The 24,301-nt window shown below is 27.6% G+C and overlaps 1 protein-coding gene across 1 annotated transcript in view; it reads right to left on the bottom strand.

Moving 5' to 3' along the window:
- LOC105360018 (uncharacterized) overlaps nt 1-24,301 on the bottom strand; it is a 93,347-nt gene that overhangs the window by 51,305 nt on the left and 17,741 nt on the right. The window contains exons 3-8 of the mRNA XM_011496790.1: nt 22,030-22,077; nt 15,534-15,859; nt 13,627-13,653; nt 12,791-12,962; nt 11,990-12,188; nt 11,687-11,876 (exon numbers count right to left, since the gene is read on the bottom strand). Of these exons, the coding sequence (XP_011495092.1) occupies nt 11,687-11,876; nt 11,990-12,188; nt 12,791-12,962; nt 13,627-13,653; nt 15,534-15,859; nt 22,030-22,077 (962 nt within the window). The remainder of the gene's footprint in view (nt 1-11,686; nt 11,877-11,989; nt 12,189-12,790; nt 12,963-13,626; nt 13,654-15,533; nt 15,860-22,029; nt 22,078-24,301) is intronic.

Genomic DNA, 24,301 nt, shown 5'->3' with positions numbered 1-24,301 from the left:
AGTAAATGATAAATAAGAAGAAAAAGTCACCAATATAAATTTCCTACAAATAGTGCTCCTATAAAAGTTACTTTTGTTCGAAAATTTATCATCAACAATATCTGGAAATAATTAACTATATATTTTTTAATCTTTATTTTATGTTTAATCTATGTAGTAATGTTTTAATTACAAAGACGTGAATTATTTAAAAAGAGAATTCTAAGAGTTAAAAGAACATATCAACTTTTAAAATAAGAATATGAACATAGGAAATTGCTATATCAAGACATTTCATTTACAAATTATATGTATTATATTATTTATTATTTTATTTCTTTATTGTAATTGAACGAAAGTGCCTCTGAATAATGTATTTCGGAATACGTCACTGCAAAACACATACATTTAGATTACAATAAATTCTATTGCAATAAATTAATTTTTTCTATAATTTATTATTTATTAAATTATAACGACATTATTATATATTAATTCAGATCAATATTTTATTTATTTCCATTACATTTTGGACTGTGTGTCTGTGGTTAAGCGCGTGTGCTTACTTTTATATGTACATGTCAATAAATACATTCAATAATTGAAAATTTTAATTCCCATAAATTACATTTCTTTCAGATCATTAAAAAAAATATACCACAATACACTAAATGTATTAATTTACTGATATTGTGTAATTATGTATTTTTTGTTATTGAAAACTTTGAACTGCTACCAGTTATCAATTTCAGACAACAAAACAACAACGTTTGTACTGTTTATTAATTATTTTTGATATTATAGCTTAGAATTGTAGGATTTTCACTATTTATGAAGTGTTTCAACGTCTCTATGAATGTATAAGAGTAATATGAGTAAATAATATTTGAAGATTTTATTTCATAATTTATAAATATCATAGAGTAGTCCTATATAATATGTATAATTGTAGAAAATATCAATGAAAAGTTTCATTTAAATGCATGTAAAATTTTTTTAGTGACACTTTTACTATTTGTAACAGGTCACATTTTTCTGATATATACAACGGTACGAAAGTAGAATTCTGTGAAATTATTCCTTAGCTACATGACTTTAATATTAATGAAACTGTTCTAACGTACATAATGATACTTTTTCATTTGTGCATTAGATTGCATTTTTCAACTACACCCAATTACATAATGTTTATGTTTAGAATTTCTATTTTTTAAAATAAAATTTTTTCAAATGTTACACATAAGGCATATCTTAATACAGACTATTAAGAATGATAATTTGAAATACGAACGAAAAAGTAATTGCATTGCGATCATAAAAAACGCTTACATGGTTTTGGCTAAACAAGATAATCGTGCATCAAATAGAAAATGTGGTAAGCCCAACATTCAAGTAAATAATTCACGCCTTCAGATTTATTGCCAGATGATAGAATAACTGGAAACTTGATATAATTAAGCTCAAAATAATTACTTTGATCACTTAACAATTTAACTTTAAGATTTATCGACTTCAAAAAAGAGTTGCTAAATATGAAGAAGAGAGGCTACTATTCTTGTTCTACGTTGTAATTGTAATACACGACTACGCAAGCGTACATAAGAGTCACGTTTATTCGAAAGTCACAGTATTAGTGCTCGCACCTTTACGTTTATTCGCTAGAAAAAAAGAAAGGTAAAAAGGAGGCACTACCGGGCTTACAACGTCTGTGACGAGGCAATCATTATCTGCACTATCAGCCTTTTATGTATCTATGGACACGTGCCGATCTTCCATATAGATATATTATCCGGACTTTCAATTTTAAATTGTTCACACGAACGTATACGAGAGTCGCTCATTTTGTAATGTCAGAGCGATGAATTGTGCCTGCCTCCAATTTACAATTGCGATGCTTCTTTCTTCAGGTCGAAATGCAATGATCGGTTCAACTTCTGACTTACCCCAACACTATTATGCGAATGCAATTGTTCTATACCTTCGATTACTTTTCTCGACATAATTATTCATCTAATGTAAATACCAATTCCTTAGCTACGGCTTTGTTTTACTTTAATTTTTTTTTTTTTTTTTTTTTTTCTTTTGCGTCAATGTATGATAGAAGTGTTAAGAAAGTTGCTGTACTAGTTTACACGTTTCAGAATAGTTCTTTTTCACTTATTTTTAGCATGTAATGTTTAATACGTAACTATATGCTATAGTTAAATAATAACTTTTTTATCTCTATTGAATTTAAACAAGGTTCATGTACGTACATGTAATTATGTACTTTTTTCTTACGTTTTTCTGATTTTTAAACTTTTTTTCTCATAAAATAACTAACTTAAAATTCAAATAAAATTTCTTGCCTTTTATTTATTTTAAATCATAATATTGTTATAATCGAATTATTTACATTGTTTTTATAATAACGTAAGATGTTACATGTTATACAGATAACAATTTATCGAAATCTATAGAAATTATTCGTTGTTTTATCGAATTTTTAAGAAATTATAATTGTTTTATTAAAAATTTTGCATCAAATTTAAAACAATTTAAAACAATTTCATGATGAATTGACTTATGTATATATATATGTAAATATACATTATTATTAAACGTTATTAAACGTGTAATATATAACAACTAAAAATACAAAAGCGTATCTATATAAACTATCTCACTTTTACTGAAATTAAATAAAAAAAAAAATTAATCCTTAATGTAATTTACCAAAGTAAATTAATTAAAACTAGTGACAAGAACAAACAATATTCTTTAGAAATTATAATAATATAAAAAATTGCAAAACTTCCTAATTCATTATGCACGTACATTGAAATATAGATAAGATGATTTAAATGTTATCATATATATATATATATATATATATATATATATACACATACATATTCTAAGGAAACATAAAAATAAATAAAAATTGCTTTTTAACATTCGCTCGATCGAAATTAAGAGTACGGAAGAATAATATAATAGTTAAGAGAAATTAAGACATTCATCTAGTTAATATTCTTGCAAAAAAATATGTCTTTATGTGGAAAGTTACTTTATTTGCCGAATGAAAAAAAAAATATTCTTCCATGATTGAATTAATCAAGCGATTAAAACTAAAAATAGTCGGTAATAGCAATTATCCAGAAAAATGGATGATCCAATTATTTATGGCATGCGAATAAGTGTATCTCTTAAACTGGTAGAAAATAAAGTACAATTATGATTATTTCCTAGAAGCAAGTTGAGATTGTTATTCAGGTAAATACCTAGTAAATTACAAGTCATTCCCCCTGCCAACAACATTCGATTACGTGATATTTTCTTCATATTTTATATGCTAAAACGACAGTAAATGCTTGTAAATTGACATGAATACAGTCTAAGTATTTTTAAATTTAATATAAATTCAAGCAAAATGTGTTGTAAAATGAAGCAAATACTTATAATTTATTGAAATTTCATACAAAATGAGAAACTCTATGTATATTAAAAAGTGTATATATATATATATATATATATATATATATATAAATATTAATGTAGTAGGATATATGAACAATTTTTAATAGATGAGCATGATTATTTTGCAAAGTAAGCAATTAATTAAAAGCAATAATACTGTCTGCATCAATACATAAGTAAAATCGTAAATTTTTATGTTCTTATATATTATTATTAAACACTAATATTCAATTCATAAAATATTATTTCTTTTTAAAATACAGAATACATTGTTTAATAATATTTATACGTGATTGCAAATTTTTATTAGCTTTCACAATCAAAAGTTTACCAAAACATGTGAAAATGGTCCACTATTGCATAAACAATACACTATTTATTATGGAAAAAAAACTGCTTTTTATGAAAAACATTATTTTTTTTCTATCATTAAGCACTTTATCCATCTACAATAATGATTGAAGGGATTCGTAATGACAATGAAATAACAAAAAAAAAACAAGAATAAATAGATGATTCTCTGTTAAAGTAGAATAATAAGATTATAATTACATTTTAATAAAAATTTATTATTTTTACAAAGATTTAAACTGATTAATTTTTTAAAAATATATCGAAACATTTATAAAATATCAGTTTTTGCAATGTGGACAAGTAATTTAAAACCCTGATATTATGTGAAGTTTAATAGCAAAATTTCCTTAAATTTTATGATTTTACAGCTACTGTCGTAACAATGCATTCACGTACAACATTTTAGTAGTAAATAAAGCAACATGATTTTGTAAATTATTTTTTATGCCGATTATTTTTATTTTCTTATTGAACGTATGCTATATAATTTTATTAGAATTTTATGCGTTTTATATAAAAATTTATAAGGTCGTACTAAACAGATATATAGGCATACAGACAGTACTACAAATGTAATAATACACTTGTTTATGAAAATAGTATATACACTACAAGATAGATCTTCCAGACCTCAAGGAATTTACACTTTGCATGTGGAAGAAATTCACAAATCATACCAACGACCATCCGTTATTTTCTTATGCAGGTAAATATATCTTTGTCACATTATAAGGTATGTACATATATATACAATATATATATATATATATATATATATATATATAGAAAAAAAAAAAGGGGCTGGGGAAAGAGGGGGGGGGGGGGGACCAACGTATATACTAATCATCGAAGAATTAAAAAATTTTATAGAATTTGTATTTTGTATTTTGTATACTGATTTTAATATATATTATCGTAAACGGCTTATATCAGTTTAAATGTAATTTTCATAGAATAAGTATAAAATTATTTTGTGAAACAGCACACATACATTTTTTAATACTTCATTCACGTAACTCTTGTCATCATAAAAGTACAAATAAATTTTAAACGAAAGTTGGTTGTAATAGGTAATTTATAATTCGAGTTAAAATTTGCGTTTTTTTCGATAAAAAATATATTCTACCGCGTATATTTTCAAAATGCAAATTAAATTAATGTAAATATGATATATTACTATAATAATTATGGTTTATATATTTTAATAATATATTTAATAATGTAACTTTTATTATATAATAATATATTTTGCTTTTATTGTTTATAAAATAGAACAACTTTCATCATAACATGAATTTTATGCTAACATCACATAGTTATACAAAATTAAATATAATTAAATATCGGGTATTGAAATGTATGATTAATGATTTACAACAACAAAACTTTAAACTGAACTTCATATTAAGAATTTCTTAACGATATATGTGCTTCTACGGTTGTAATATTATTGTATTAGTTTAAATAATTAACAGAAAGAATTCACTATTGATTGAAACAAAAGTTACAATATGGATGGTTAAAAGAAAGAAAATCTATGGTGATTAACTGATAGATAATACTGGTAGAGTTGATATTTCTGTTTTTTTTTTTTTTATAATAGTGGGTGATCAACCACGTAGTATTCTATCCTGGATAGCCAATACGCAACGTAGCTCTTATTATATGCTTAATGTGGATGGGCACAATCTTTACCGGTTGAATTATCCATTGAGGCTGAACAGGTGGTACCACTCGTGTCAGAGTTGGAATGGCCGTACAGGAGAATGGCAAATTTGGGTCAATGACGAGCGTGTAGGTCGTGGATTTAACAACAGGGTGAGAGTTGTAATATTATAATATATGCGTAGTATATCCATGGAGAAATTAAATAAGAAATAAACTGTGAAAAGGAGATTGGCAAACAAAAGAACATTGAATGCAAGAAAATATTTTACATCTTCGTTCTTACAATGTCAGACGCTTTCATTCGTATTCTTTTTAAAAAATATAAAACTTGATTTACATGTACAATATAAATTAAATGACTAAATGTGATGTAAAATTAAAAATAAATTATATATTTCGATAATTTTATAATTATGGATATAGAAGCAAAAACTTTCTTGCTCATATAATTATATCGACAGCTTCTGTAATAAACGGTAATTTATTCATTTTTGAATACTTTAAAGTGGATTTTATTTTATTATTGAAAGTTGAATTTATTGACAAATACAAATAATAAATTCTAATTAATTATTAATATAATTTCTTTAATTAAAATTGATAATCTAATTATTGTATTTTGTTTATAATTATGATTACAAATAGTTTACTGAACTATTCTTAATGGGATACCTGTATCCAACGCACACAGTAATAATTTTATTTATATCTTCTAATTTTTCTATCTTACATTTTTTTCTGCTTTTTTTCTTGCTTTGAAATGACTTTAGTTATAAGTATAAACTTTATATATTTACTTATTGTCAACATAAGCATATACATAAAACCTTTTTTAATTATAGTTTAACTTATCCTATGTTTATTCGAAATAGCTTGTTGGTCATGTGATTAAAGGAGGTGGAGTAGTTATATCTGGACAAGAACAGCGACAACTTGGTGGTGGATTTCTCGAAGGCGAAGGAGCGCCTCCAGGTGATGTACTTTATCGAAAAAAAAAATTATTAAATTTCTATTCCTATTGGAATATCTTCCATATTAATTATTCATATAAATATAATACTTAATTACCAATATTAAAACTGTATATGTGAATAGTTTAGTAAAGAATTTTTAAAGTTGATAAAATCAGAAGATTTCTATAAAAAAGATAAAAAAAGAACGTGAATTCTCTAGAGCTTCTAAAACAAAATCAAATACTTTAGTTTTGTATAAATTTATTTATAATATTGTATTAAACAAATTATTAGTATTACTTCTGAATGCGAAAATTGGAAAAAAAGTATATGTTAAAAATGTTATTAAATAATGTCGTTATCGAGTGCAGGCTCTGGTGGTATGTTGGGTGAACTGACAATGGTGCAATTATATGGAGTGGCCTTAACTGCCGGCAAAGCTCATCGGGATCATAAACACCACCATGCTCATCACTTTGAACATAATACCAATAACAACGTGCCACTCTCATCGTCAACAACACAAACACCGATTACAGGAATACCCCTCCCAATGAGCCCTTACCTCACCGGTGGACAGCTTAATCATCAAGTGATACCATTTTACTTTTTATACTATAAACAATTAATATTTTTTATTTTAATATCCCTTACTCGTAGTAAAAAAAAAAAACAATCAAAATGAGAGAGAAAAATGTTTCAGTTTTTTTTTTACATTTCAATTTAACGTAAACTTACAAAGATATAAGCAATTATGCACTAAGAATTTTAATTTTTACTTGCGAAAAAAAACGTAGAAAAAAAATAAACACTTTTCAGCTATTTATTTGTTCATTATCATAAGTATATTTGATTTATTTTCATTGCTAATTGATACAATGCATGACGGAAATATCAATATATGTTAAAAAAATTAAATTTATACTTAATCAAAGATTATTATTTTTGCTAATTATTTCATTGTTTATTGTTTTGAATCTATTGGATGATATTAATAAATATATATTTTTACTTACAATATTAAATCTTGTTTTCTCAATAAAACGAAATGGTGAATACATAAATACTTTCGAAAAATATATTTTTGAAAACTAGTGCATATTCGATATTTATGAGCAAAAATAAAACTTATTTACTCATTTGATTTATTTTTATATAAACTTCTTAAAAACCATAATAAAAAATTTTAACATTACTTTGAATTATTTTTATTAATCATTTATTTATTTATTTTATATAAAAAAACTCAATGATTTAATCTAAATATATGAATCAATAGTTGATAATAAAATGACAAATATAAAAAAATAACGATATATAAAAATAATACTGCATTATAGATTTGAATATCGAGTAAAATAATAAAAATTGACATTAAGATTGACCAAAATTAACTATATTTTACGTGAATGTAAATAAAAAATTTGTATTTATTTTTAAATTTTCTTGATTTATTTTAAGGTAAAAATTAATCCAGGAGCACACATTCAGATCGTCCAAAATGGCGTTACGCTTCGTCATCCAAATCTGCCTGTACCTCCGGCATCTCCACAGCCCTTGCCCCCGGCGATTTTACCTATCCAACCAACGTCTGAACCAAACATAAATTCTTTGCCAGCTAATTTACCCTTCGATTTTGCCAAAACTTTAGTGGGAATAGGAGGAATTAATACCAACAGAGGCGCTAGCACACGATTTTTTACGTCTGCTTCAGATTCACCTGTTAATGGCTTTAGCTTCGTTGATAGGCGTTACCGCAATGTTGAAACTGGTAATATCGAGACTCTTAATAAGACAGGGAAGGAACAAAAGACGCAAGATGATGATGTAAGTGATGAGGTTCAGAGGATGGTGAATCATATTGAACTTAAGAAAATTGCCAAACGAGATAATTTAAATAATGGCCAGAAACAAGAGGAGGATAAGGTATTTATTACAAGTTACAAAACACTTAATTAGAATTAATTTTTTTATTTGAATTTTAAATATCTTACTATATTCTACTTTAGGTAATTATATAATATAAAATTTTTTGAATATTTAAAAAGTGATTATTTAAAAATAAAATTAATTTATCTTATTGTTATAGAAATAAACCGAATTGTAAACTTTTAAATTTAATTGGAAAAATTCCACAAGAAAATTTAATAGAATTATAAACCTTATGTTACATAAGATACTGTGACATTAATTTATAGTCTCAGATTTCAAATTTGTATACATCTTAGATTTAGTTAGCATAGTTTTATCTTAAATTTCAGTTTGAGATCTTATTAAGAAAGAGCTTGTGTTTAAATTTCTACTGAAATTTTATATAAAATTAAGTTTTCTAGTTGAATTTCTTCTAAATTCTTTAATTATAATTTTAATTATAATTTCCTGAGATGTTTAAATTACCATTATTTTATAAAGGAATTATAAATTTTAAGAACATTTATACATAAAAAAATTTATTAATAATAATGAATTATTACAATGTGAAATAAACACTTAATAAAATTAATTCGATATAATTTATTGATAAATGGAAGAGTGTGGACGAGATAAAAGATGCATCAAGATTAAGGAGAAATAGTGACAATACAACATTAACGTCGAATCAAAAGAAGCAGAAGCGCGGTCTAGTATTTGCCGACGGCTCGGTTATCGATGATTCGTACATTCAACAAATACCACAACAATTATTAACCGATACTAACGGTAACTACTTTAATGGTTTAACTAGCTTCAGTCTATCTCCAATAATACAGCAGAAAAAAAAAGATAAAGAAGAGGAGCGAGAGCCTGCCGAAGAGGAAGTCAAGCGAGTTATGAACATTTGCAACGGATGCACAGAAGAACCATTCGAAAAGGCCATTATCATGGCTTGGAGGACAGTACCCAAGAAACTTTATTCGGGAGCTCTCCACGTACCTGCTAATCAAGCGTGCAAGGCATTTTGAATAATCCTCAATTACCGTATAAGCAATTTTTGCAAGGTAGCATTTTAGTCTTAAATTTGTTCAAATTTAACTTGATATTTTTTAAAATTTTGGTATTTGCGGTTCTTATTTCAAACAAAATTTTAAAGAAAACGAAACAAATTTTCGACTTTAAAATTTTTTAAAATGTTTATATGACTTTACCTTTCAAAAATGTCTGTGCGATAATATTTTAAATGCAACATTAGTAATTAATTAACTTAAAAATTAAAGACAATTATCGAAAATTAATTGTCTTGATGTAAGTAAATATTATTTATTAAAAGAGATTGAATTAATTTTTTTAGTTAACAAAAAAACATTCGTTCATCTTGTTATGTTTAAGTTAAATTCAACTAATAATCTGTATTGAATCAAAATTAATTAATATATGAGAATGTATTATACTTTTAGTATAAATAGTAAAAAATTGGTAAAGCTTGTATAAATGTTAATCTAATGATTTCAATTATTAAGAAAATTATAACTCATAAAGTGTTAATAATATTTACTTGAATGCTACCTTAAATGCATACAGTAATTTTTTTTTAATTAAATTGTGACTGAAATAGCTTCAAATGCCATATGTCACCGAAACTATTCTGTATATCTCGCTTGATAATATAATTTTCATTCAGTGACAATTAATTCAGCCGCCTAGTAAAGATGTAGAGACGTACGTAAGCATAGATATTAATTTATTTATATAAAGGCGTTTTCACTAAAATTATTCTTTATAAAATAAACATAAAGAGAACATTTTTTACCAATATTATTCAATATTGTCTTCCATATACGTATGTATATATATATTTGGTTTTAGTATAAAATTATAATAATACAACATAATAACATCATAATAATATAGCATTAATATGAATTCATAAAAGTAAAAAAATACCTTATTTCAAAAAGAATTTAAAAACCATTTTATGTACACCGTAATTCTTATGTAATTCTTATGTAAAAACGATTTGACTGGTAAATAAGTACAAAATTACTTTATATTGAATTATAAAATAATTAAAATTTAAAAGACTATTATAATTATATAATTATAAAATATATACTTAAAAGTTAGTATAAAACATATAACTAAAATTAAGCTTGTAAAAATTTGATTAAAAAAAATGAGAAATTTACAATTATAATGACAAAATACTTTTTAACGGAGCGATTTTAGTTGGAAATTGACTTTCATCAGTATTTTATGCTATTTTTATGTATTATATTAATATATATATATATATATAAAAAAATCTAATTTCTATTTGTATACAAATAATTTTATTTTTATTGTCAAACATTTTCTTTTATTTACAAAAAGTCAAAAAACTTGAGATATAAAAATTCCCCATTCATATAAACCAAATGATTATCTTGTACTTTCATTTATTTATTTCATTACGGTTTTGTATGCGAATGTTTTGTTAAAAAAATAGCGGTTTAATGTATATTAACAGAATACACTGGCGAAGAAATTTTTATCGACTAATACATGTATCTGAATATAATAATTATTATATATAAAATGATGAAAAATAATTATATTGTTGCAGCTTGTAGACGAAATATTCGGAGAATCTAAATTTTTCGTTTTTGAACAGAACTAAATAAATAAATTTATAGTTGTAATTTAAAATTCGGATTTAGATTAGATGTAATTATTTTAATATTATTACTAAAATACAGATTAATTAATCTATTTTGAATTACTTGAAATTCTTTGTTATAGTTTGAATCTACGAAATTCACAACGAGTCCGAATGTTATAAAAAACTGATAAATAAATATAATATATAACATTATAAATTCAATGTTTATTATACTTCAATATAAATATAAATTCGTTATTTGTACGTAAATAGAATGAAAATTTTAAAATATATTTTAGTAAAAGAATTTGTAGTTATATACACAATATATTATATGGTAATTTTTTTATAAGCTTATATTGCTACATATTTATATTTATATATATATATATACATATATATATATATATATAAATTTCTTATCGTATATTAATTATCTTACATCATGTATGCATATATAAGAACTTTTTTTTATATGGTGTCGAGTTAATTATAATTCTTCGGTTTTTCACTGTCATGTATGCATAAATACTTATTGTCCATAAATTTTCCTTGTTAATTATTATGTGGATCATGAATGAACTTTTTACTTATAATAAATTAATTATATTTCAAAATGTTTCAATTATATATTATTATTAAATTTATTAAAAATTTGTATATTATAGAATATTAGCATGATGTAATAAAGTAATTTACAAATCCATAATCTACTTACCTTACTCTTGTGGATGTGTTGATGCTGAAATTCACTATCAAACTCTGGTTCACTAAAATAACTTGGATCCTCCCAATGAGAGGGTAGCATGGGACCACCAGGAACTCTAAGAGTTCCTGGCATTCCGGCAACACCATCGCTTTCAAAAAGTCGAAGTACACTGCGATCTCTGATATCCCGTAAATGTGATCTACGAAAATATTCAATTTAAGTAAATTAATTTTAAAAACCAATAGACCTATCTAAGAACAATATAAATAGAACACAATGATATTTAAATCAAATAAGAAAAGAAGAGCGAACCTTAAATCTTCTAATTCGTAAAACATATCCTTGTTGCTGTCGTGAATATAGATTTTAACATGAGGACTATCCAAATACTCCATAGTAAGTTGTTTAGGAAAACTTCTGACAAAAAGAGCCTTAACCGTATCAATACTTGTTATTTCATTAGGTAGTAAAGCTCTTTTAGTTTCATTTCTATATTGCAGAAATACCAGGCCTGAAAAAAGCTTCCTTTCAGTATTTATATATAAATATATATCAGAATAATAATGAAATAGTAAACTAGCATATTTCATTTAAATATTTTGGAATAGAAACTCTAAAAGCAAAGGTAACAGAATTTTTAATTTTTATATTAATTTTTAAATTATCATAAAAATTTTCTCATTTAGTTTTTACTTATTTATAAATACTGTGTAGTTAACGAGTCAAATCTGTTTATTTCAAATATTCTGTATATCTTAAATTAAATCCAAAATAATACGCTTTTTAACTTATAATAATAAAATCCTTAAAAATACTAATATTTGATGTTTGCATTATTACATCAATTTTATACTTCTCTTATAAATATCTAATAATTATTTAAGGTGAGTTTGTTGAAATATTTTAAAATGATTAGACATACAGACTAGTAAATCATTATTACTTTATAATAGTTTATAATCTACAATGAAGACAATTTTTTAATCATACAAATATACGTGCAAAAGGAAAATGAAAGAAATTAATAATCAAACTAATAATAATAAAATTATTTTTAATAATAATTTCGTTTAATTAAAGGTAATATGCGTTAATAATATAATAAAATAATACCTAGTGGACGTTCCAAAGTCTTACTGGGAGTCCGTACAACCGGCAAACTGCTTCTTTGTTTGCCACCCCGACGAAATCCAGTACTTGACGTCTCCACTTCGGACATAATTCCTGGATCATCATCGAAAAGCATTGCTGAAGATGGAGGAGGATACCCTCGTGGAAGAGGAGACTGAAAATTTATAATGTATATTCATCAACTGTTAATAAAAGAAATGATCTTTTTAAATCCAAAATAATATAAACTAAAAGTCGCTAAATGCAGCCTTATAATTAATTTGTTTACTACAGTAATAGACAGCTACGTGTCTTAAAGGATCTATTTAGTTTAATTAATTATATTAATTTTTGTCTCGCATTTTATTTTTTTGGTCATATTTTATGGTCCTAATTCAACAATATTTTATTTTTTATTTCTGATGATGATTGTGTATAATTTTAATTGTACAAAATGTATAGAATAAAATGTTTAAAGTGATTAAATATTAGTATCTATTTATATTGCGAACTAATTTAATTCCAGTTTTCTCTTTAAATTTATTTTCTATGTGAATATTTTATTAGATTTTGTTAAAAGTAGAAATCTAAATCTGAATACATTTATAAACTATAAACTATACCACCAAGAATTTATTGTCTTAATATTTTTAAAATTAAATAAATTTCTTAAACGTTGCATATGAATAATTTAAATTTTGAATTTAATTTTATAACGACATAAAGAAAATATAAGAAAAAAGCGAAATATCCTCATAGTGTTACTAAAAATACATTACTCATGCAAGATCATACAGTCAAAATTACAATACAGTCGGAATGTGTTAGTAATAAATTACCTTTCTTTGACGAGACTTGGTTCCCATCTGATAATGTAGAACAATGGAAATACACATAAATTGTAATTAGACGGATGAATTATATAAAAAAAATTATTAGTTATATAGAATGTACACACAAGTAATAGCAATAAAACATTAAGTGAAAAATTAATTATGTAAACGTTATTCACTAGTAAAAAAAATGAGTATAAAGATATAGAATTAAATAAATGTAGAAAAAAATTTATAAATTTGCTAGATAATTACTTCTTATGAAATAATACTTTTGTATTTTGTATAATTTCAATACTTTTTTAAATTATTTTAATAAAATTTTAATATAATTCAATAATCTTAATATGCGATATTGATACATTATTTTATTTCCAATTTTCATAATTCATTTAGTAATATAATTTACGGATATTTCTATTAAATAATAAAAAAATAAATGTGATATAAACATTAATGTTAGCAATAAGAATCATTCAATAAAGTTGTAAAGACAATCAATTTTAATTTTTAGTAGCAAGAATTTTATTTTTTATATTATCTTAACAGTAATAAACATTAAGTATAAAATAATAATACATCAATTATATGAAAGATATATATAATTTTATAAAAAGTATGACCGATACCTATAAACTCATCTATTTTGGTACATATTAATTAACACTGTTCTAACTGATTACTATTATAGAGTTTGTCCATGGTAAAAATGAAATTTTGTAATAAAAACGCCATTTTAGAACACTGTATTTCGATATTGTGATTTTAGTTTTGAAATTAAATTGTAATATTGTACATTGAAGCAAATATATTTCTTTTAAACGTAAGTAATGATCGAATAATAACAAAATGTCCAATCACAAATTTTTTGCACTATTTTACAATTTATCTTTTGTATATTATTATAAATATATTTCTATATTATAATATGAATTACAATTTATTTGTTATGTTTATAAGTGTATATGAATTGTTATAAGTATTTATTGAAGTTGGCAGTCGATTAAAATATTGCTTCTTTTATTATCGATTTTTAAAATATCTATAAAATATATATATGAAGAAGTATTTTATTATATGAAATATATGAATTTATAAATATATGAAAATTAAATATTAAATATATGAAATTTATGAATTTATAAAAGTTACACAAAAGTTACATGAAATCAAGGAGTGTAGGATTTTTATAGGAATAAAAGTTCTATTGTTGTACATGTATTTTGCCTATATTAAGAAACCTGCATATCGTTAATTTTTGTCAGGTAAAATTTACACGCGCGCATTCACTATTCATTCTACCCACCTACACGCGCGCGCGCGCGCACACACATATTTATATATATTTGTATTACAATAATTTGATATAATAATCAAATTAAAGGTTGAAATCTATTTGAATTATAATAATTATAATAATGCAATATTGAAAAACATTTATGTAATTAGCGCTTGGTAAGCTTACTTTTTAATAACTATTTGCTTTCATTTTTATTCTTAGAAATGGAAATTGATTAAATACTAATAAATGAAGCAGATTTGTACCTACAGTACATGTTCAGATAAATTAAATAAAGTTAGTAAATTAAATTACCGTAGGGATTAATGTAGCCAACGTTATTATTGTCATTAAAAGATTTTGCTTAAGAGCTTCACAAAATTTTCGGGCATTTAAATTATTAACAATTATTACAAATTCCATTCAAAATTCCATTAAACATAAGGTTTCCAAGTTCTTTTTAGGGCAAGTCCATCAATTTATAAAATTCAATAAAGTATATGTGGTATGTATGTACTTTACCATATACCGGCTTTGCAAGGTTATTCATAGAGAGCGGATCATTTGGGTGGCAAAAAGTGTGCATGGGCAAAGCTTATAATCAAAAGGAAATTGTTAAAGCACGGCAGGTCACCTCAAGATCCATAGTGGTGTGTCGGGCTGAGGGCCCGTACTGGCTGTGGGGCGGTGGTAGGTGCCGCGGGTGTAGGGGATGAATCGTCTGGCCCGAGGCAGCGCCGACCACCGCGTTGAACTGCTGGTGATGCAACAGGGCGTTTGGTTGATGGTCGCCGCTGAGGGTATGTCTGCGGAGTTCGTCGCGTGAGCGCCCGCCCCCGACCCCGCCGGTCCGGCCTTGGGTCCCCAAGGCGGCCCCACCGCCGATCCCGATGTCAACACCCCCGATGCGCCTGCCAGGGTGATCGTTAGGCCCTTCACCCTCCGCCTTTCCTGTACCACCTGGAACATAGGGCAACGGGTGTCGTTAGACGTTGTACTGGATCTATTGAATTTTTAAAGCAGCTGCAAATTTGACAGCTCTACGATCTAAGTTCCCTTTGTATTTGTTCATCGAAGTCAATGCATTCTCGTTACATTCTTGAGGTAAATAATGGATTTATAACATTCGAGATTTTACGAATTTACGGAACAAAAATTTTTTATATCCTGAGACAGCAATCCTTTTTTACCTACTTCTTATAATGATTACAACATATTAAAACAGCAGCTAATTTAAGAAAGTGCTAATTTTCTTATATTCTTACACATGAACTATATAAAAAAAAAAATAATCAAACTATATATTTCTCTTTTAGCATTTATCGTATCTTTTTAACATTAACAGCTATATGACTCTTTTTTTAGAATGGAAATAATAGTTCTGACACAATAACAAGCCGATACAATATGTTCTTACGATATTTTATTTGATATGTGATTTGAATACTTTTCTAGAAGAATATATTACATTAAAACTAATAAAATAACAATAAAAACATTAGGTAATATTCAAAAACTTCCTTTTTAAGAAATATCACAGCCTGCATTTAGTTATTAATACATATCCCTTTGAAATATTTGTATTATTTCTTTTGTTATAGCGTAATGATAAGTTTCTACGTGCTGCACGAAGAAAAGTCACGAAAGAATTGTTCACTCTATTAAATGCTTCATATAAAAAATAATCGTTTACAATCAATACACGTAAAAATATTTATTATTAAATTCTGGACACTTTTTCTGAAACACAAAGAATTTCATAAGACCTATTTCGTATTAAAAAAAAAAAAAAGAAAGAAAAAAAAGAAAGAAAAAAAATCTTTCTAATATTATATTGTAATATCAACGCAAAATATATTTTATAAATATATTTATATAATATATAAAAAAAGTAAAGCATCAAATAATATAGCACTCTAAATTTCTTTAAATAATTTCATTTTGAATGTATATTGCAAACAACTTACGTATCTACATTTTATAATTCATTGATTATTTAAACAATTGTAAATAAAGCACTATTAAAATTTTAGTTTCATTGAAAAAAAAATTAGACTTTTATATAAAGCATTATCTATAGTAATGTAACTTATATTATTAATATGTGTAAGCGAATAGTTTTTATTTAATATCGTTCCATCCGTTTTGAATTAATGGATAATTTTTCTTAATCGAATGTTTCTAGTTTATAACTGTAGTTTGCACATATAATAGTTTATGTATATTTTATAACTATCTGTTAAACATTAACTATCTGCTCATTCATAAAATTATACATTCAAATTAGTTTGAATACATTTTACGAATAAACAGTTAAAAAAATTTATGCACAATTTATACGATTAAATATTATTCTAATATAGATTAATAACTAATCTTTTATAAGTGTCTTGTTTAAGCGTATATTAGGAAAATTGTTATCATAAATGTTAATCATGTTTTTATTAGAAATTAATAAAATTACTTTCAGTTTTATGACAAAAAGTAAATTAATTGCTTTATTTAAAATGATTAAGATCAAATTTAAATAATTAATAACGATTATATTTCTTAATATTACAAATAAAAATTGATTTATCATTATTGGATAGCATTGTTCATTAGTTATGAAATTGATGCAACATATCTTTAAGGTCGTAAATATATATTTAAAATAATTTCATATTCAACATGTTTCAACAAATTCAATTTGGACTTCTAACTTAATTACTAATAGATATTGTCAAAGCTATTGGATATATTTCTAATTTATACATAATATAAGCAATAAAGTTCTAAATCTTTAAACAGCGTTGTAAGTTTGCAATTGCAATTTAAGAATTAAGATATATTTACAATATACGTTAATGTTTAAAACAATCACGGTCACAAATCTATTCTTTACAATGATTGAATCACTGATGTTTATGAAGATATGACGTTGTTCGAATATCTGTTTATCTTATTCATCCATGCCCATATCAAATGATCTTTAAGTTATGGAACATTGTAGAATTAGTATTGGTGTTGTAAAATTCAGATGAGTTCAGTTTAGTAATAAAGGAAATTGTACAATAGTCAATCTTCTTAATAAATATTCAGCAAGAGTATTGAATCTAACGAATATTTTAGCGTATCATTTATTTTGTCTTTAATGATGAAAGTAATATTATAATTTATTAAAAAGAGAGTAAGTCGTATTCTCGAAAGGCTAATTGACTTTTAAGGGCGTGAATAGTATTTTTGAAGCTTCAACAATCGAATGACGTCAATAGTACTACAATTTTTTTACGATATTCGCAAAGATTAAATTTTTGCATCTACTATGCATATTACCATTGTCATGTTTATTATTTACGCATTACTATTGTTGCTAAGTAATTATAATATTATTAATGGAAAATTGTGTTTAAATTCGATACTTAACATGTATAAATTCGATAGATAATTTATTTATGATCCTACGTAAGTGATTTATCAACATCGTAATATTAATAGTTATCGATTTTAACGATGCTGAAATTCGCGGATTCTGCGAAATGCTGAATAATCAGACTGTTAAGAGCTCACCGAATGCGAATATCACATTAGGCTAAGCATTATGAGGAACTGTTAAGATAACATGCGATGGAAGAGGCTTTTAACGAATGAGAAAGGAAGGACGCGTGAAATATTTCTCAAGCTCAATTGAACTGTACGGAGAAGATATGGCCACGAGTGAAAGATGCTCTAGTTGAATATTAAATGAGCTGTCAAGTCTCCACTCTCCAAACGGTCGAACATTTACTTTCTACGTGTCCTGCGTGTAGGCCGAGATGGACAAAAAATCTATAGCTCGCTCGCAAGTCGTGGAGGGTAGCTTCTGCTGAATACGCTTAAGCGGAATGTACGTGCGTGCTCAATGCGAACTTATACATATATTATTGGATGCGAGAGTGGCATTGCATGCGTGTAGCAGTAGGGTTGCGGCAAGCGGAACATCGAGGGGGCAGGAGGGGGCCAAAAGTGGCATCCAGCGCATGTAAGGGGGCCGCGAGTCGAGACCGCGATCCGCCGCCAGACAAGACAAAGTGCAAAGCTTGAATCGAAACGTGGTAGGCAAGCTTGCAGAAGCCGCCACACGGCATGAAAAGTTCCAAGAGAAAGAGCAGTATTGCGGCATAGACGTAGTGCCGGCTACGATGATACGTACTATTAAACGAAACTAGGTAGTTGATTTAGACGGAGCCAGAGGTCAAGAAACAGAGAGAGAGAGAGAGAGAGAGAGAGAGAGAGAGAGAGAGAGAGAGAGAGAGACATATACCCAACACGCATAGTGGATGATACAGAAAACAGAGAGGTCTTTGAATGCCTTACTTACATCTCGTACTCTAGGAATTCGTTACAAAGCGATTCCGCAGGCCTGTTAAGAGCCCGTAAATCACTTTTACGGATCGGAGAGTCAATTTCGCGATAAACGGTATGCGTTAAGAAAGAGAAGAAGCGGTGGCGACGGCTACGACAGCAATAGCAGCAGCAGCAGCAGCAGCAACGATGCAGCGGTGGCGACGGCGTCGGAACAACACTTCAAAGTCTAATGAAGATTATTGTTTAGCGGGCTGCACTAGAGTCGAGTCATTACCTCCTGCGGGTATCGTATCACTAGACGCGTGCACTGCTCGCGACAAGCCTCACGCTATTTAATAATCTAACTCGAAAGGATGTAGCTACCCAAGACGGCTTCTTTGAGAATTACGAGAATACGATGGAAAGGGAGGAAGAGGAAGAGGAGAAGGAGGAGATGGTGGAAGATGATGATGAGGCGTCAGATTCGGTCCCCGTTCATTATCTTTTTTTTTTACGTTGCGTTACAGAAGACTGACGTTGCTACCACTACTTGACTGGCCGGTCATAAAGCATCATTATTGCTATGGCGCCGGGGTGACTTCTGCTAAGCCCGCGGCTTTTTACGTTTACTATTCAAGATTTGACAATCAATATGAGCTATCCGGTGAACCACAGCGCGTCGACAATCCGTCGATGTCAACGTTGGGCCGTCTAATCGTCGACTGTCGTGCAACGCCGCGTCCTCCGCTTGTGCGCTCGCGCACTCTCGTCACGTCTGCTCTCTCTCACTCTATATATATATATATATATATATATCTTTGTCCCCCTCTCTCTTGTACGCGGGCTACTCGCGCACTCGCACGCGCGCTCCCAATCATTCTCTCTCTCTCTCTCTCTCTCTCTCTCTCTCTCTCTCTCTCTCTGTCTTTAAAGCGAGCCAAATATCCGAGTTACGCGTACTGACGGTATGATCCGATGCAAGCAGCGATGGTCCAGTCGGGAGATTCGGCGAAAGTGACACAACGGCTACGCCCGCGAAAAAGAAAGATTTCACGATCCAAGATTCAGAGACGAAGTGACTCGGTAAGTGAAAATAGCAAATGATTGTACGATGAGATAACTCCACGTGGACCAGTACACAGACGGGATATAGCCAAGTCGAAGCATGCGATAAGTGCACAGTAGGGTGTGGCTGACGTAGTGACGAGCCCCATGGAGTTTCAAGCGCAAGGGCGAGGCTTATTTGAAAAGATGTTCGGGTGGTTGGACCGGCGTCCGATAGGGGCGCCACTTTCGCCGCGATACGGTCTCGCGCTACCCTCTAGCCGTTCCGCCATCTACATGGCAATTCTGGAACTTGGCTCAACACCACCACTACCTTCTTAACGCATTCTAACTTACCGCCTGTCCAATAGGCAGGCAATTGTACGTAAGTGATGGAATGTAGGGGTTACGGGCGGAGAGCGTAAGTAGAGTATAATTGAAGATTCTTGCCCCTCGCTCACGTCGAATGAAATTGTCTGTATGAATAAACCTTCGAAATTGAGGCTTGAATAATTAACAATGCAGCGATCATTAATCGAAAATCAGCTTTATCTATGTACGTACATCGAGCGTTTATTAATCTATTAAATGAGTTCGAAAAAAAAAAATGTTACTGTAAACATTTGCAAGCATACTAGATTATAATATAATATATTTTATCACCTTTTTTTCCTCTTTCTTTTTTAAATAAAAATTAAATAGACATACTTTTAATTACTAAGAATAAGCAGTGACGAATGAATGAAATATTCAGCGAAGACAATGTACGGATGTTAAGGCGCATACTCTTATCTGATTAATATCCTAAGAGTAGCATCTCTTATTATAAAAATAGTCAGAATCGTAAAACAAGAAATTATTCAAATTTGCTTATTAATCGTTTGAATAATATAAAATTGTATACGTATATACGAATAATATGCGTATAATTGTAAAAAATAATTTTCAATTTTCTTTCATTTATCGCAGTATTTATGCAAAACATTATTTCTAAATAAAACATCAACATTAGTAATGGATAACAATGAGATCTGTTTTCTTCTTCAATCTTGTTAGTAAATTTCTCAAATTGGTTTTGTTTATTCGAAAATACAAAATGATTGACAAGAAAGATAATAATATTTAAGAAGCAAAGTAATAATTTTTTGACATTTATTACTGTATATTTAATTAAAAAATATGTTTATTTAATTCCATTATAGTTTTGTTTATGTTCAATACTTTGTTTCTTCTTATATTATAGCATTATTATTTCGTAATGGATTGGTCTCAAATAATTGTAATACAGTTTCAGAACTTGCAGTAATTTGCAGTAATTTCATTAGGACTTTTTAAAAGTGAACCACGAATCTTCGTGAGTTTTAATTATTATAAGTTAATAAATTTATTATAACAGTGTCGAATTACTATTGATTAGTCAGTTTCTCCATAATAAAGGACTATATTTATTTCAAATAATTTATTACATAAGTAAATGATCATTTTAATAATGTAATTATAAAAAATTTTTCATAAATCTATCGCACTATAATGCTTTACGTCGATATTCAGTAATTTTAGGCAACTTGTTAAGTTCTAAAATTAATCTTGTACACGATGTAATGACTAATGGTATAATAATATCATTACCATAATGACATGTTAAAAAAATTTTGTTTTCATGCGAAAAACTTCGAATTCAAATGGCTGACGTTCGTTCAATTGGTATTTTTATTATGTAGGAAGAGAACACAAAAAACAGAAACTAATTCAAATGAAAGTAATTCAATAATTTTACTCACCACTTTCATTTGAATAGCGATTCTTGCCATCTGCATTCCACTCTTCTTCTGTAACAAGAAAAATTTATCAAAATAATACAGAAAAATTCCTTAAAATTTTTCGAACGTGAATTGTTTCAATTGGTGATTTTGAACCATTTCTTATTATTAGAAAAATCCGAAAAAAGCAAATGAAGAAATACTATGAATCTCTGTATCAGCATGTAAAAGGTCAATAGCGCGACGATTAGTGAACTTAGCACGTTATAACAATTTTGATTTATTTTATTCCCATTCGTTGAAAGAATATACTATGATATACTACTAATATACTATTAATAAAAGAATATACTTGTAATTTTCAAATTCAATACCGTAAACCACCATATCAATGTATTGAAAGTACTATGTCATGACATTTTAAAGGCACATTCATTTTATTACAAATTCCTATATTCTTACAATATTTATTTTACATAATAGGAGATTCATACGGTTCCATAGAAATTTTAAGTCTTTATAAATAAATACTTAAGCAGAAACCTTCACGAGTCCAAAAGGTGCAACTAACTAACAATGCTTATAATGAATACTCCATAAATACCTGAAAGCATTTTCAATTATATTGAAATGACCATTAACTAGGTAATAATTAATTACTTGGCAACTCTTAATTTGAAAAGTTTCAGAGAAAACGTCCTGATATACTCATCTATTATAAATAGATTCTTGAATTAATAAACATTTAAAATGTTGTGCAGACTAAAAAATCAGACTAGAAAAATCTACGTTTCACAAAGTCATAGTTTTCGACTTAGTTTGAAAAAATGTGAATCGTCAGACATTTATGTTAAAAGATCTAAAGCAACATCCATCGAGAGAAAGTTACCTGAAGTTTCCGAATTAGAATCAGGTGTTGATCTAGCATCCACACTGTTCCTTGAGCCTTGGCAACATTCGCTACACTTGCTACACATTTTTCACAGTTTCAATTTTTATCCGGTGGTCAGTCAATTACTACCCACTCAATTTCAACTGCAATCGCGCACAAATTTTCATATACTACGTCATCAAAAATTAAGAATCTTTTTTCAATGCGAAGGTAGCAATAGGAATCATGAGGTTCAAAAACAAATCTGTTGACAATATGCTTGTGACGAATAGGTAATGGTGTAAGCTTTAGATCGCGAAATCGGAAAAAGCAGAGCTGCATGACGGCTTATAAAAACTGTAAAATGAGAGTGAGAGCAATAGAAAGAACTCATCAGATTTCGAGAGGCAGGGCTTAAAGCTTAAAGACGACTTATAAAAGGAGTTACTGTAGCAGAGGAGCTAATAACGATGATATTTGATGACCGTCCATCCGCGCCTATATATATTTTACTTGTGAATCGTTTGCTTCTCACACACTTGCACTTAGATGTGGAGAGGTGGACGGAAACTGAGCGATTACTGGGTCAAAGGTACGTAACCTAGTTTTATGTTCGCAGTCAGGCAGAAGAGCGCAGGAACAACCGCGACGGAAACGCGTCGACGAGGGAGATGGAAGCGGAACTGCCGACAATACGCATGCGCTCATCAGCGCTTTAACTTTTGTATGTGCATTCTCGACTTGACTCACCTCTTCTCGAAAATCGATGCAATTTTACTTTGCATACTTATTTATAAGAATTTTTGAAGTTCTGACTTTTGTCAATATTTAACATTTTAAGAAGGGACGACTTTTCTGAATTTGAATATAAATAACAAATTATTTCATTATCGGCATTAATATTCCAATTGGTTTATCATGTTTGGAAGCTTGATTATTTAATTGAGAATATATGTTGAGAATGTATAATAAATTTCGGAACAAAATTAAAATTGTAATTTAATTTTAAGCGACTGAAAAATCAATCAATTTTATACAAATATATTGTGTATCAATAATAAATTATTTTTAAAAACATTTTATACCTACTGAAATAATCACTTAACATTAAATTGACAAGTTTTAAGTTCTTAAACATATATCTTCAAAAATATTCATTAATTCAAAATTGAATTCCATTAAATCAGTTCAAATTTAGTTTTCCGATAATTTTAAAGATAAAAATTTTGTAATTTTTGATAACAAATGGTTTGTTATTATTTAGATAAAAAAGAAAAATATTTTTTGCTAATTTGATGAGTTATGTATCTAATTTGATAAATACAATTTTTGTAAGCTTGTTGTACTCTTTATCTATTTATATTTCCTTATTTTTATTAAAGCTGCCAAGCCTTAATTGAATATTACTTCATACATAATTTA

Source organism: Ceratosolen solmsi, unplaced genomic scaffold (assembly GCF_000503995.2).
Source record: "Ceratosolen solmsi marchali unplaced genomic scaffold, CerSol_1.0 scaffold29, whole genome shotgun sequence".
Taxonomy (NCBI): Eukaryota; Metazoa; Arthropoda; class Insecta; order Hymenoptera; family Agaonidae; genus Ceratosolen; species Ceratosolen solmsi.
The sequence above is the reverse complement of the archived record's forward strand: the minus strand, read 5'-3'. Positions and strand labels throughout refer to the sequence as shown.